At 38.8% G+C, this 15,809-nt stretch overlaps 1 protein-coding gene across 5 annotated transcripts in view; it reads left to right on the forward strand.

Annotated features, from left to right (window-relative positions):
• Positions 1-15,809, forward strand: part of NCOA2 (nuclear receptor coactivator 2) — a 265,072-nt gene that overhangs the window by 165,790 nt on the left and 83,473 nt on the right. For 4 of the 5 annotated variants that reach the window (XM_069465528.1, XM_069465526.1, XM_069465529.1 and 1 more), the window contains exons 3-4: positions 1,053-1,157; positions 4,156-4,328. In XM_069465528.1, the coding sequence (XP_069321629.1) occupies positions 1,072-1,157; positions 4,156-4,328 (259 nt within the window). In that variant the 5' untranslated portion in view covers positions 1,053-1,071. Of the gene's footprint in view, positions 1-1,050; positions 1,158-4,155; positions 4,329-15,809 lie in introns of those variants that run through there. The other variant, XM_069465530.1, reaches the window with a different exon arrangement.

Below are 15,809 nucleotides of genomic sequence, written 5' to 3' on the forward strand. Positions count from 1 at the left end.
TTGTTTTGCTAAGCAGTTATTAAGCATCTTGAGTAACAGTCTTTTACAGATTCCTCAAAGTCTTTGTAAGTCTCTCCGTTTAACTCTTTTAGAACTTAAACCTCTTTCACTTTCTTGTTTTTGCTTCCTTAAATATTTTTTTGATTGTGTTAGTGATTCTTATGGTATGTCCTTTTATTTTCTTGCTGAAAGAAATTCAGCAAGCAAGTGCCAATAATGGTCCTTCCCCCTCAGGGTCAGTAAAGTTCCCCTGATTTTTTTGGTTGCATCTTAAGACCTTCAGTGAGAGCAGCTAGAACCAACTGAGGGAAGGAAAGTTCGGGGGTGGCAGGATGTGAGAGAGGAAGTCACCCTGCAGTGTGCAAGGCGGGGGTGTGCAGGGAAGCGAGCTGCCATCAGGAGAGGGTGCCAAGGGAGGAGCAGAGAAGGAGCTGCCACAGGAGAGCCAGGTACGGGAGCCTAGTGAGGGAGGAAGGAAGTTCCCTCATTTGAGGGGCGTTGGTTAGGAGGCTTTGTGCGGGAACTTGGGGCTACGACAAGGATCTCGAATCTACTAGGCTAAATTTGGTAACCTTCAATTCAGTGTGGTGGCACTGCCTCTTCCCCGGCTGTCTGTCATGGGTGAGATATTGCAGCACCTACTTCACATTGGCCAACCCCAAAGAGAGACTGGGAGGAGCCCCTTACAACACCTGTAGTTTCCACATGGTGCAAGATCACTCTTGAAACTGGAGGCTGGCAGCCCAAGCCCAGGGCTACCAGATGGTAGTTCCCGGTGCTGTTGAAATACAACTCCTGTTTAAAAAGTTTGGGTCCAATGAGGTAGGCTTGTTTGTTTTTTAAATGTTCACCTTTATGTTAAGCAAGGTTAAAAAAAAAAAAAAAAAAAAAAAGACAGCTTTTTCTTTAGAAATTACACAGGCACATAAAACAATGTGTTACTTATATCAAATTTCTGATTGGAGTGAAAGTTCTCTTATTGTTGGTACAATGATCAGAAACTTTATCATCGGCTCTTTTCACCTTTTTCCCCTCTCTTCTTTCTGTTTTAGTTGCTGATATGTGTTCAAGATGAGTGGGATGGGAGAAAATACCTCTGACCCATCCAGGGCAGAGACAAGAAAGCGCAAGGAATGTCCTGACCAACTTGGACCCAGGTAAGATTCTTGCCGAGAAAAAGAATCAGTATTGTCTATTAAAGCTACAGGCATGCTTCTTTGTTGTTTTAGCATTGATTTTACTTTTTCAAATATTGTGTTTGGTTTTCCTCCCTAACAGTTAAATAATTAAATATGTATTAGCTTACATTTGAATATGCTAATCAGCTACAGGTTTTATACTTCTTTACGAGAGGAAAGCTGTATACCTCTGATATCCTCTGTGTATTTGGCCCTTACAGTTCATTTAGTAATCTTGAGCTTTTCACATTTTCTATTCTGTTAGATCATAGAATGTTACAACAACTAGAAGGTACTGTAATAAAAAGATTTGCTAATAATTTTATTGTATTGTTTGTTTTTGGTTTTGTTTTTGTCGCTTGGCTAGAATGCAGTGGCATCATCCTAGCTCACTGCAACCTCAAACTCCTGGGCTTAAGCAATTCTCCTGCCTCAGCCTCCCCAGTAGCTGGGACTACAGGTGTGAGCCACCACGCCTGGCCTGTTTTATTTTTTAACGACATGAAATGTTAAATCCACTTTTGAGTCGAGGACAAAAATTGTGGCTCTTTAGTGAACAAAACAAATAATTTTAAAGCAAGTTTCAATTTATGAATTGTAAGTAGAAATGTAAATTGTTACAATGTCTATGCAGGGTAATTTGGCAATATCAAATTTATAAATGCATATCCTGTTTGAACTAGCAGTTCTGCTTCTAGGAATTTTCCTATGGTATATTTCACACATGCAAAGTGATGTATGTATGAGTTTACTCTTTTACAGCATTGTTTATAATTGTAAAAGATTAGGAAAAACAAAAACCTAAATGTTCATAGGGAACTGTTTAAACAACTATGGTATGTATATAACCTGGAACACAGTGCAACTGTGAGGACGTTCTTTATGGATTAATACGAAAAAAATCTCTTAAGAATATGGTTACAGAAAAATAGCAAGGTTTAGAGAATGTTTATGGAGTACAACCGATTGTATAAACAAGGAAGAGAAAAAGATTCTGAATTTGTATTGTTTTAGGATAATCAAGAAACACTAATATTTGTTACCTAATTTGGTGGATGCGAATTAGTAAAATAGGGAACAAAGGTTGAAGAAAGACTTCACGTTTTGAAGTCTTAAATCATATAAATGATTTTAAAAGTTAAATAAAAACAGCAGCTTCTATCTAATGGCCAGTAAAAACATCAAACAGGGTAATAGTAGGGAAGAGGGCTAGGAAAAGTCATCAAGAGAGGCAGAGAAGGAGAAAGGGCAAAAAGCCAATATTTTATATTCCCTTTTCCCCTCTTGGTTGCCAAGCAAAACATCAAGCCTATTAAATCTCCACTCTCCACATCCCAGCCCCCAGCTCCTCTAGGTTCCCTAGTACTTCCTGGCAAACCACAACCTTCTGTCTGTCAGACAGCCTTGAATCCTCTGCAGCCCTACCTGGGCAGGCAATTGGGTAGAATGGGAACTGCTCCAGAGGGTGGGGCAGCTTCCTTCCCTCCCGGTGCTGGTGCTGTGCTGGAGCAGCCTCTGAGCCCTCTCCCTGAGAGTCTCAGGGCGTTTTGTAACACAGCTCCCCTTTCTCATTTATTTGTCATTTATTTATTATGTTGCGTAGGATGGTGGGATGAGGGGGGAGGGAAGGGGGAGGTGGAGGGGCCAGAGTGGGAACGGGGCTGTTCTAAAGCGTTCCAGCCACTCTCTCCCTTTCCCTATCCTTCATAAAGCAGATGCTAGGGGTAAAAATAAGGTTTAGAGAAACACCAAATTCTGGTCCCTGCTGTGCCAGTACCTCACTGGGTGATCTTGGATAAATCATAAAAATACTTTAAAATTGAGAAATTGTGTTATGTCTTAGGCTTAGTACTTTATGAAAATAAAACTGATATTTGGAGATGAATATTTTCAAGGCTATTGTAATTTTCTAAAATTTTAAAGTTAGTATTATATACAGATATTTATATATAAAACTACAGAATGCTACTGCATTAAACAACTTGCTTTTCTTCCTTATTGTATTGTTTTGAATGTCATTAGTGGGCCCTCTGCTGCACTTGCAAAAATAATTATCCACTGTTGTTACCAGAGAAACTTTTGAGTTTCTATTTTGTCAAATTTTAATGAGGAGGTTTGCCAGTTTTTGTATTTTCCATTTTCATTAACTTTCAAAAACTTTGTTTGAAATTGGACTGTTTGTTTATATTTTTCATGTCATTCAGCCTGGACAGTTAACATATGTCCTGGGCCAGTTTCACTTTTGTTTCTAGCTGTATTGTGACTTTTGGCATTATCTAAAAAGGCTGTTTGCTTTGATTACTAACATTCTTAAAGAAATACATGAAATTATATAGATTTATTTTTATAATTATTAGTTTTAAAGAGAGGGTCTCACTTGTCGCCCTGGCTAGAGTGCAGTGGCATGATCCTAGCTCACTGCAACCTCAGACACCCAGGCTCAAGCCATCCTCCTGCCTCAGCCTCTTGAGTAGCTGGGACTACAAAGGCGTGCGCCACCATGCCTGGCCATTTTTATTATTTTTTATGTCTTACCAAAAATCATCACTTCTTTTCTGTTGCAAATTATAAATAAATTTTTAAATTTTTATAAATGTAACCTCCCTTACCTTTTTAAAGCATTCCTTTATTATTTTGACAATAAATTCAGTGCCCACTTGTATCAAGCACTACATTAAGCACAACGGCGGGCACAGTCACCCTGATCTTTGTCATTGTGAAGCTGATCGTCCAACAGGAGACGTTAAGCACATTGAACAAATAATTGCACAAGTAGACATATAGTTACAAACTAGGCTAAGTTTGGTTTTTAAAAAGCGCGTTAACACCTTGGGAAAATTGGGGTTTTTACCCCCAAACTACTTCTGTGTTTATATAGGTAACTTTTGTTTGCTTTCTTTTAAATTTGTTTCCCATGTTTATCTTTTTCATAATAGCTCTTTTGCAAATACATCATAAACGTGTTTCCTCCTTTTAGCCCCAAAAGGAACACTGAGAAACGTAATCGTGAACAGGAAAATAAATATATAGAAGAACTTGCTGAGCTGATTTTTGCAAATTTTAATGATATAGACAACTTTAACTTCAAACCTGACAAATGTGCAATCTTAAAAGAAACTGTGAAGCAAATTCGTCAGATCAAAGAGCAAGGTAAGAGGACTGAATTAATATTTTGGAGCATCGAATTGGTTTCTGTTTTTCCATGTGTGAGAAGGCCCTTCAGAGTCCCTTTAATCCATTTCTTATGCTTAAATTATTGATGAGGAAATGATGTCACAGTGCAAGATGAATGCAAGTATCACTTGCAGTGGTTTATAAATAGGCTTTATATAAAATTCAACCATTCCCTAAAGACAGAGGAGGAGAACTGAGGTGAGTTAGGGTGATGTAACTTTTCATCTAGTAAACTCAGTTAGGTGCCCACTGGTTCTCCTTCCTCCACCTTGGAGTTTTCATATCTTAAACAGCAAGTGATTGAGGTATGGGAGTGAACCCCCTCCTGTTTCAGCTCGTCAGCATATTTGATTAAGTCTGAGCCTCAACTGGCCATGCCGGTAGATTAGAATTTCATAACCTGAATGACAAGAGATTTGAAAGGCTCTAACCTTCTAGTAAAAATTCTTTTGTGGAGTTAAAACAGAGAACATGACAGCTTTCTGAGATCATTTTATGCTTCTCTTCTTTGATAATTTTGCCTACAGAAAAATATTAAGAAAACAATATTTTAAAAAACATTATTTTGTGCTGCCAAAAAAAAAAAAAATCTTTATAAATCTTTATTCAGCATGTGTGAACAATGTCTTGGTGCTCAGGGCCAGTATATGCTCTTGAAGTATTTGCTGCTTTCCTTCAGGGATAGGGAGATAATTCTCTTTTGTAATCCGTCTTAAAAGCATCCTCTTAGAATTCATACTTTTTTGATCTACACTGTATATAGTATATAGAAAAGGCATCTTTTAGAAAAATAACACATCTTTGTCTTTATAGGCATATGAGCCTGAAAGCATCTGCCCCTATCATAAAATCCTACTAGCATATTATCATCTTAGTATTTTCCATTTTGATGCATACATTGCTGAGCTAAAGTCTCCCATCCAAGTACTAACCAGGCCCGACCCTGCTTAGCTTCCAAGATCAGACAAGATCAGGTGCGTTCAGGGTGGTATGGCCATAGACAGTTGAGCTAAATTCTGTATAAAACAGTTTTCAAGTATAGTTCTGTCTTCTAAGAACTTAAAAACATACATATAATATATACAACACAGTTTCTAATACCAAGCCACTCTGAAAATCAATCTTTATTTCCTGAATTCTCCATCAGAATTCTATCATCCTAATAGTCAGCATCGAAGGGATTTCTTCTCTCAGTGACTACCTCAGTCTCCCTTCATCTCTTTCCTCTTTTTTTCCCTTTGGGTTCACTAGTTATCAAAAACTCAGTTTTAATCTCAATTTTGTCCTCATTTTTTGGTGTCAGCAAATGGGTAAAATAATGTTCCTAGAACTCTTAGGAGAAGTAACTGGTTAAAGTTATACAGTGCTTTGAAGTCTCTGCATTTCTAGTTGCTGATACTATTGTAGTAGAGAAAACATTAAGCTTGTTGTTTCAGGTTTCTAAGGATTTGGAATGATTCAAGTTTATGAACATTGCATGTTAGGATAGTACTTCTTCTACATTTTAAAACAATTATACATACCTTTTTAACCACAATGAAGGTCTTGCACAAGTTTTTAAAGTTTGCAAAACCTTGGTAATTCCCCTTTCAAACCATAAAACATGTTAAGATGTGTCACGCTGGGACCGTGCCATGCCTTAACTGTAGTGTTAATCACAAGGCTGCCTGCACAGCCACCCAAGGAGCAGCATAATAAACACCCTGTCACGTCTTATTTTTATAATAATGTTCCTGCTAATTTGAAAGGTATCATGGTTTGAAAAGGGAAGCAAAACTTTAATACCAAATGAAAAGTTTAAATATATTTTAAGTTCTCAACTAATCAAATATTTTAAGAATATTCCTTGTTTAATAAATTGTTTTTTAAAAAGAGCAGAATCAGAAGGTGGGTCTGAATCTTGGTTCCACTATGAGCTTTTTGAACCTGGGCAAATTATTTTACCTCCTTGAATTCAACTATAGCAACACCTAGGCCTTAGCGCTGTTGAAAAAATTCTGAACTGTTTACACTCACTCAGCAAGTACCTGTTGTAGTAAATGTTCAAGAGTTTTCTTTCCCACATTAAGCAGAAAGGTGCCTTTTTCCCCTTCACCTATGCTAAGATCTTCAGACAGGAACCTCTTCACATGGAAAATGAAAGAAAAGAAAGGTTGAGGGGTGGCTATTAATATTCTCCCCACAGCCTTATTTGAGGAAAGCAAAATTTTTCTGGTGTCAGAAATTCTGCACAGCCCATGGGTACCACTCTACCAACAGCTTTGTTTAGACCAGTTTGATTTCTCTGGGCAGCTGACAGCCAGCCAAGGTTTAAGGGCAACACATAAGTCAGGCCCTTCTGTCTCACTCTATGTCTCCCTTGGTCCCCCAATTGTTCCCCCCAGCAGTCACCTTAAATAAAATCCAACTACTGTCTTTACACCCACTATCCAAACTTAATTTGTATTTCATCAATACCTAGCGTAAATCAAGTGAATTGGGATCTCATGAGAAGATGATCATTATATACTAAGCCTGCATTTGTGGCCTAGAGATGTTAAACTCTTGCATGAGGTGCCATCCCAAAGAACACGCTATCAGGAAAGCTGGGGTCCTCTTTATGGAACCCCCCTCCAGTCTCAGAACCTACAGTGCATTGGCCAGGCCTGATGGGTTCTTCCCCTCAAATCTGCTCTTTCTTCAGCCGGTACTCAGCTTTCCATTTGCTTTATACATAAAGAGAAAGAAGAAAGGGTATTTTTAAATGGCCTAAAGGATGGAAATTTGGAGGGGGAATTACCAGGTATTTAAATTAATAGGCGTTCTCTTGTACATAGCACTTTATGAGGCGCGTGTTAGGTAGATGCTAGTCCTGCAAGAGCATTCACACTGGAATGGACTTTGTAGAAACTGAGCAAGTACACACAAGAATTTGAGGCTAATAGTGTGATTGCCTTTAAATATGGAATTCCATACAAGCTGATGGTTCTCCTTTGGCCCACATTCATAGTTCCTTTGGCCCACATTCATAGTCCCTTAGTTATTAACTAAGTTAGTTACTTAGTAATTAAGTTAGACTTGTTGTAACTGACTAAATTTTCTTGGAGAGTTTTTAATGCTATTAAAGACCTAAATAGTTCTTACCATATGCCATGCACTTTTTAAAAGTACTTGGATTTGATAACCTATTTAATACTCAAAACACACTGTGTCATAGGTGTATTGTTTTCCCCTTTTACAGGTAGGGAACATGAGACACAGGGTGGTGAAGTAGCTTGACAAAGTCACACAGCCACTAAGTGTAGCAATAGGGTCAGATCCAAGCAGTCTCACACCAAGGTCTATACCCTCACGGCAACATTTGATACTGAAGCATGATACATTTGGTGTGGTGATGGTGATAAATGTTTAGAAATTCTGTCTTCTGTAACTTAATAAACAATAGTCATGGGTAGCAAATAACTTTCTTTCCTAATTGGGGAGGCTGATACTGTTTCTGTTCTACAGAAGAAGAATAAGTACAAGCATACCTCGGAGATATTGCAGGTTCGGTTCCAGACCACTGCAATAAAAAAGTGAATATCACAATGCATGAAGTCACAGGAATTTTTTGGTTTCCCAGTGCATATAAAAGTTACGTTTACGGGCTGGGAGCAGTGGCTCACGCCTGTAATCCTAGCACTCTGGAAGGCCAAGGCGGGTGGATGGTTTGAGCTTAGCAGTTCGAGACCAGCCTGAGCAAGAGCGAGACCCCGTCTCTACTAAAAATAGAAAGAAATTATATGGACATCTAAAAAATATATATATAGAAAAAAAATTAGCCAGGCATGGTGGCACATGCCTGTAGTCCCAGGTACTTGGAAGGCTGAGGCAGGAGGATGGCTTGAGCCCAGGAGTTTGAGGTTGTTGTGAGCTAGGCTGACGCCACGGCACTCTAGCCTGGCCAACAGAGTAAGACTCTGTCTCCAAAAAAAAAAAGTTACATTTACACTACATTATAGTCTATTAAGTGTGCAATGGCATTATGTCTAAAAAGACAATATACTCACCTTAATAAAAAGTATTTTACTGCTAAAAATTGCTAATAATCATCTGAGCCTTCAGCAAGTCATAATCTTTTTGCTGATAGAAGGTCTTGCCTCGGTGTTGATGGCTGCTGAAGGCTGGGATGACTATGGCAGTTTCTAAAACAAGACTACAATGAAGTTTGCCACATTGATTGAGTGTTCTTTTGTTAAAGATTTCTCTGTATCATGTGATACTGTTTGATAGCATTTTACCCACAGTAGAACTTCTTTCAAAATTGGAGTCAGTCCTCTCAAATCCTGCCACTGCTTTATCTACTAAAATTATGTAATATGCCGAATCCTTTGTCATTTCAACAGTGTTCACAGCATCTTCCCCAGGAGTAGATTCCATCTCAAGAAACTACTTTCTTTTCTCATCTATAGGAAGCAACTCCTTATCCATTCAAATTTGATCATGAGATTGCAGCAATTCAGTCCCATCTTCAGGCTCCTCTTCTAATTCTTGTTCTCTTGCTATTTCTACCACATCTGCAGTTAACTCCTCCACTGAAGTCTTGAACCCCTCAAAGTCATCCATGAGGGTTGAAATCAACTTCTTACTTCTCCCAAACTCCTATTAATATTGGTATTTTGATCTCCTCCAATGAATCACAAATACTCTTAATGGCATCTAGAATCATAAATTTATTTTGCCCAGATCTATCAGGGGAAGCACTACCTATGGCAGCTATAGGCTTGTGAGATGTATTTCTTAAGTAATGAGACTTGAAAAGTGAGATTACTCCTTGATCCATGGGCTGCAGAATGGAGGTTGTGTTAGCAGGCATGAAAACAGCATTTATCTCCTTTTATATCTCCATCAGAGCTCTTGGGTGACCAGGTGCATTGTCAATGAGCAGTAATATTTTGAAAGAAATCTTTTTTTTTTTCTTCTGAGCCGTAGGTCTCAACAGTGGGCTGAAATACTCAGTAAAGCCATACCATAAACAGATGTACATCCAGGCTTTGTTGTTACATTTCTAGAGCACAAGTAGATTTAGCATTATTCTCTCTTTTTATCTGTCGCCCAGGATGGAGTGCAGTGGCACAATCATAGCTCACTGTCACCTTGAACTCTTGGCCTCAAGTGATCACCCTACCTCAGCCTCCTGAGTAGCTAGGACTACTGGTGTGCACCACCACACCTGGCTAAGTTTTTTCTTTGATTTTTTTATAGAGATAGGATCTTGCTTTGTTGCCCACTCCTGGCCTCAAGCCATCCTCCTGCCTCGACCTTCCAAAGTGCTGGTATTACAGGCATCAGCCACCATGCTTGGCTGATGTAGCGTTATTCTTAAGAATCCTAGGATTTTCTGAATGGTAAATGAGCATTGGCTGTAACTGAAAGTTACCAGCTGCTTTAGCCCTAACAAGAGAATCAGCCAGCCTGTTCTTTGAAACTCTGAAAGCAGGTATTGATTTTCCTCTCTAGTTATGAAAGTTCTAGATGTCATGTTCTGATGTAAGGCTATTTTGTCTACATTAAATATCTTTTGTTTAATGTAGCCACTTTCATCTGTGATCTTCGCTAGAGCTTCTGGATAACTTGCTGCAGCTTCTACATGAGCACCAGCTGCTTCACCTTGCAGTTTTATGTTGCGAAGATGGCTATCTTCCTTTAACCTCATGAATCAACCTCTGCTAGCTTCAAACTTTTCTTCTGCAGCTTCCTCATAGAATTGCAGACAGCTAGGGCTTTGCTCTGGATTAGGTTTTAGCTTAAGGGAATGTTGTGGCTGGTTTGGTTTTTTATGCAGGACACTAAAACTTTCTCTGTATCAGCAAAAAGACTGTTTCATTTTCTTATCATTTGCATATTCACTGGAGTAGCACTTTTAATTTCCTTCAAGAACTTTTCTTTTGCATTTGTACCTTGGCTAACTTTGGTGCAAGAGCCCTAGCTTTCAGCCTATCTCAGCTTTCAACATGCCTTCCTCACTAAGGGTAATCATTTCTAGCTTTTGATTTAAAGTGAGAGACATGTGACTCTCTTTCACTTGAACATTTAGAGGCCATTGTAGGCTTATTAATTGGCCTATTTTCAATATTGTCGTGTCTCAGAGAATAGGGAGACCCGAGGAGATGAAGAGAGGCAGGGAACAGCCAGTTGGTGTAGCATTCAGAACACACTTACGTAGGCATGGTTCATGATGCCCCAAAGCAATTATAATAGTAACATCAAAGATCAGTGATCACAGATCATCCTAACAGATATAATAATAATTAAAAAGTTTAGGCCGGGCGCGGTGGCTCAGACCTGTAATCCTAGCACTCTGGGGAAGCCGAGGCGGGAGGATCGTTTGAGCTCAGGATTTCAAGACCAGCCTGAGCAAGAGCGAGACCCCGTCTCTACTAAAAATAGAAAGAAATTAGCTGGACAACTAAAAATATATAGAAAGTATTAGCTGGGCATGGTGGCGCATGCCTGTCGTCCCAGCTACTCAGGAGGCTGAGGCAGAAGGATCACTTGAGCCCAGGAGTTTGAGGTTGCTGTGAGCTAGGCTGACGCCACGGCACTCACTCTAGCCTGGGCAACAAAGCGAGACTCTGTCTCAAAAAAAAAAAAAAAAAGTTTAAAATATTGGGAGGATTACCAAAATGTGGCAGGTGTGAAGTGAGCGTGTACTGTTGGAAAAATAGTGCTGATAGACTTGCCTGTCACAGGGTTGTCACAAACCTTCAGTTTGTAAAAAACGTAAAGTCTATAAAGTGGAATAGAGCAAAGTGCAATAAAATGAGGTGTGCCTTTATAACTTGTGATCAACAGTATGTCCTTGATATTGCAAGCTTTAATGAAGATAAAATATTTTTCCACTGAACTGCTTATAATTCACTTTCATACATTTTCATGTGGATTAATGGCTCATATTATTAATGAAATCCTTAAAATTAGTGAGCAGGGATGGAATTCCTGTTCTCATTTCCTTCTAGGATCCCCTTATTATTTTATTTCTTCAGTACATGGAAGTTTTTTGTTTAACAGCTTTCAGATAAAGAGGATTTAAATAATTTAATATGCCCTAATGCTTTAGGATTTTAACAATTTATGACACGAGCTCTCACTTCAAGACCTAAACTGGCTTTCACACCATAGCAAGTAGACATTTCTTGTTTTCTTGAGCACCTTGTACTGGTATGAAAAGAAATTATTTCTGTCATTGATGTATAACATTGATCATACATCAATACTGTATGTATTAATTTCATCCAAGAGCAAACATTCACTCAATTTTTATTGAGAACATATTAGATATAAGGCATATTGTTATTCACTGGGGGGAATCCAGTGATCAATGGTTCTTTCCCTTGGAGCTCTCACTCATTTGGGGGGAAATCGGCTTATAAACGACTAGCTATGGGACTGTAGGGGACAGTGGAAATAAAGTATGATTAAAGGAGGAGGCTTTAGGGAGGAATAAATTTGAACTGGGCCTTGCTGTAAGAGTAAGACTTAATAGTTAGAAAAGTGGGGCTGGGGGTGTGGAGGAACATTCCAAACAGGGACTAGAGGAGGCTGAGAGGGGCACAAAAGTGCTCAATGGCATGCATTGTGTGCCCAGACTGCTGGGCTGCAGAGTAAGATAAATTAAATCATTTGGCTGGGTTGGTGGCTGAAAGGAACAGGTCAGGACCAGATAGGAGAGTATTTGGAATTTGGAGAAGCTGGCATAAAATGAGAGACCCCTAACCATCTTCAGCAGAGGAACAGGTCAGGACCAGATAGGAGAGTAGTTGGAATTTGGAGAAGCTGGCATAAAATGAGAGACCCCTAACCATCTTCAGCAGAGTTGCCTTGACGTTGTCTACCATCTTCCCTAGACTCTAGCGATACCCTGCACTGGGAATAGGAGATGTTTGGGTTTGTTAATGCTACTGACTCTAGGGGGTGGGGAATGCATAACTAATAAAACAGTAAGAAAAAATAAAGTTACAATAAATGCTAGAAAACTGTAAAATGTCTTATCTATAACAAGAAATAATAAACTTTGTTTTATAAATAACCTTTCATTCATTTTTATAACTTCTTGAGGGGACTTAGAAGGAGCAGGAGGAAGTGAAGAGAGGAAATGACAAAATGACAGAGATAGAAAGACAGTAAGAGAGACCCACAATGACAGACCAGCAGTGAGCTAGACAGAAAGATGGGAAACATCCTCAGAAGAACTCAGTGCAAATTCAAACACAAAGAGAAATTTCTAAATATGAAATCTTTTATTAAAATGTCCCTTATGACATTGTCACTAATGACTTAACTCGGAGTCATATTGTGACAATGGGCACGCTTTGCAGCTAAGAGCCCTTGTGCGGAGCCCTGTAGGTGCCAGCCCTCCCCTTGTGTGCTAGCCCCGCCTCCTCCCCTGGCTTTAGTGAAGAACACCCACGTTTCCTGGCTGCTCAGCCCTCCCTTGTACTTGTCAAAGGGCAGAGTGTGCCACCCACTCCTGCCTCTTCTAATGCTGGGGCTTAGTAGTAGTCATATCTACCACTGTGCCCGCGGGAGCAGCCCTGGGCCACAAGAAGCTGCTAAAGATCTTCCCTAAGTTACCCCCTTTAGGGAGCCAGATTGGTCATTTCCGCCAACTTGAATGACTGCTAGTAGTGTCTATGACAAAGTCCAAAAGAAGAACCCTCACTATAGCAGAGAAGTCCCTCTGTGATCTGTCTCCAGTCCTGCCATATTCTCCGTTGTTCCAACCCACAACCTCCTTGCGCCTGCATCCCCTGGCGTGTGACATACACACGCACAGGCACAGGCACAGGCACATGTGTGTTAGTGGTTTCCTGCCTCTGAGTCTTCTGCCTGGAATTACTTTCTCCTCTTTCCTCTCAGCTAGTTGACATCTGCTCACCTTTTTTTTTTTTTTTTTTTTTTTTTTTTTTTTTTTTTTTTTTTTTTTTTTTTTTTTTTTGAGACAGAGTGTCGCTTTGTTGCCCAGGCTAGAGTGAGTGCCGTGGCGTCAGCCTAGCTCACAGCAACCTCAAACGCCTGGGCTTAAGCAATCCTACTGCCTCAGCCTCCCGAGTAGCTGGGACTACAGGCATGCGCCACCATGCCCGGCTAATTTTTTTTTCTATATATATTTTAGTTGGCCAGATAATTTCTTTCTATTTTTAGTAGAGACGAGGTCTCGCTCATTGCTCAGGCTGGTCTTGAACTCCTGACCTCGAGCGATCCACCCGCCTCGGCCTCCCAGAGTGCTAGGATTACAGGCGTGAGCCACCACGCCCGGCCTGCTCACCTTTAATAGGCTGTAAGGCTGGAGTGTGGCAGCTGTTTTAGGTTTATAGAGCACAGCAACAGGGAATCCAGTAGACGGTCCAGTGGCAAGGGGCCTTCACCAAGACCCAGGTCTGACCAGTTGGGCCTTCTCCTCTATTCTCATATTCCATTTCATAGGTGTGTATACCCTAAGACCATTACCCCAGACTACTTGTCGTTGCCAGTACGTACTCGTGTCATTATTTGTGCTCCTTTTTTGCATTTGTGTCATTATTCACATTCTTTCATCTCTATACAAATGGCTTCCTTTACCTGTTTCTATTACCATTACAGCTCTACTACTCATTCTCCAAGTCCCATCTCTAATAATGCATTTTTCACAAAGCACTTTTTAATCTCCCCACCAATATGAACTCATCTCCTTTGACACTCCATATCATTTCTTGTACCGTCTAGTCTTATTCTGATTAGTGTTTTGTGTACCTCTCTTTTTCTTACCCGATTGAAAGATACATTTCTTGGTGGCAGAGATTGTATCAACTCATCACCTGCACCTGCAGCAGTTCTGAGCAGAATGCTTGTTCTTAGTTTATGTAAAATAAATATTTGTCAAATTTTTCTGATGCCTAGCCTTTAGCCTTGTATAACGGTTTTATGTCAGAGACGAATACTGCCCTAATTTAAGAACTTAAAATTTGTATTCTAATAATTGAGTGAGTACATTTGCTTTCTTGTACAAGGATTGCAAATTACAACCTGTCTTGTAACCTTTATTATTTACAATATTTTTGTTTGCTTTCTGAAAGTACATTAGTGTGTTAAAGAAAATTTGAGTAGTGAGCTGTTAACTTTCTTAAACTTTGGTAAGTTTAGCTTTCTAGAGCCTTCTTTGTTTCTGTAAGGATAAAGAATCTATACAGATTGTCAGCTAGGGTACATTTTGAAATCCTAGGAAAAAAATTATTTTATGACTTTTTATAATTATTTTTATTATGATCTTTAATTACTGTTGAATGTTTTCCCTAATGATTTTAAATAGATATGTAGAAATAGCATTCTAATATACCTTAGAATGTATAACATAGAAAGCACATTTACACTTTATATTAGTGCTGTGCAGATATTGGATATATTGGTTTTGAAACAACTCATATCTAAGATTTGCCAGGTACATTTAAATTTCCATGAGCTAATATTTACATATAATTCACTGTTTTTAGTTTGAAGAATGTTGCTAATTTTTGAGAAATGAATTAAATATGTGGTAAGGAGAGCAGACTAAGAGTTTCCAATTGTATTATAATTTACTTATGTGTCTAGCATTTATTCACTATTACAAATGGCTAAAAATCAGATTTATGTATACTAATTTAAACATAGAAATAAATAAAAGATATAAGGGCACAAACACCACTATTCAACTGTTCTTTTTATTATTGTCATTCACTGGTTGGTATAGATTTAAAGTACATTTTTCACAGGTATTTTGAGTTGTTTGGTTTTTTTATTTTTTAAACAAATGAGTAAGAATTATCCTATTTCCCCAACCGGTTGTACTAGTAGAATGAGGGAAAATGAAATATGACTATTTTGTGGGCTGAGATGGATTATGCAGTAATAAATTATTACATATGCAACTATTTTAATTGGTCCTTCCTTGGAGATTTTTTTTCAGGTTGGTGGATGTGTTTGTGGTAAATAAAACATAACATAAATTTACTCTCTTAACAAGTTTTAGGTATACATTACAGTATTGTTAACTATAAGCACACTGTTGTACAACAGATCTCTAGAGCTTCATCTTACATGACTGAAATTCTATTCCCAGCAACTCTGTTTCCCCTCCTCCATCTCCTAACAGTCATCCTTGTATTTCTGTTTCTATTAGTTTGACTATTTTAGATACCTTATATTAGTGGAATTTAGTATTTGTCTTTTTTTAATTGGCTTAGCATAATGCCCTGAAGGTCCATCCATGTTGTAGCAGATGACAAGATTTGCTTCTTTTTTACGGCAGTAAAGTACTCCATGGTATGTATATACCACATTTTCTTTATCCATTTAGGATGCTTCCGTATCTTGGCTGTTATGAATGATACTGCACTGAATGTGCATGTGCAAATAGTCCTTGAGATCCCGTTTTCAATTCTTTTGGATATATACCCAGAAGTGGGATTACTTCATAAAATT

This window comes from Eulemur rufifrons, chromosome 3 (assembly GCF_041146395.1).
Source record: "Eulemur rufifrons isolate Redbay chromosome 3, OSU_ERuf_1, whole genome shotgun sequence".
Lineage (NCBI taxonomy): Eukaryota > Metazoa > Chordata > Mammalia > Primates > Lemuridae > Eulemur > Eulemur rufifrons.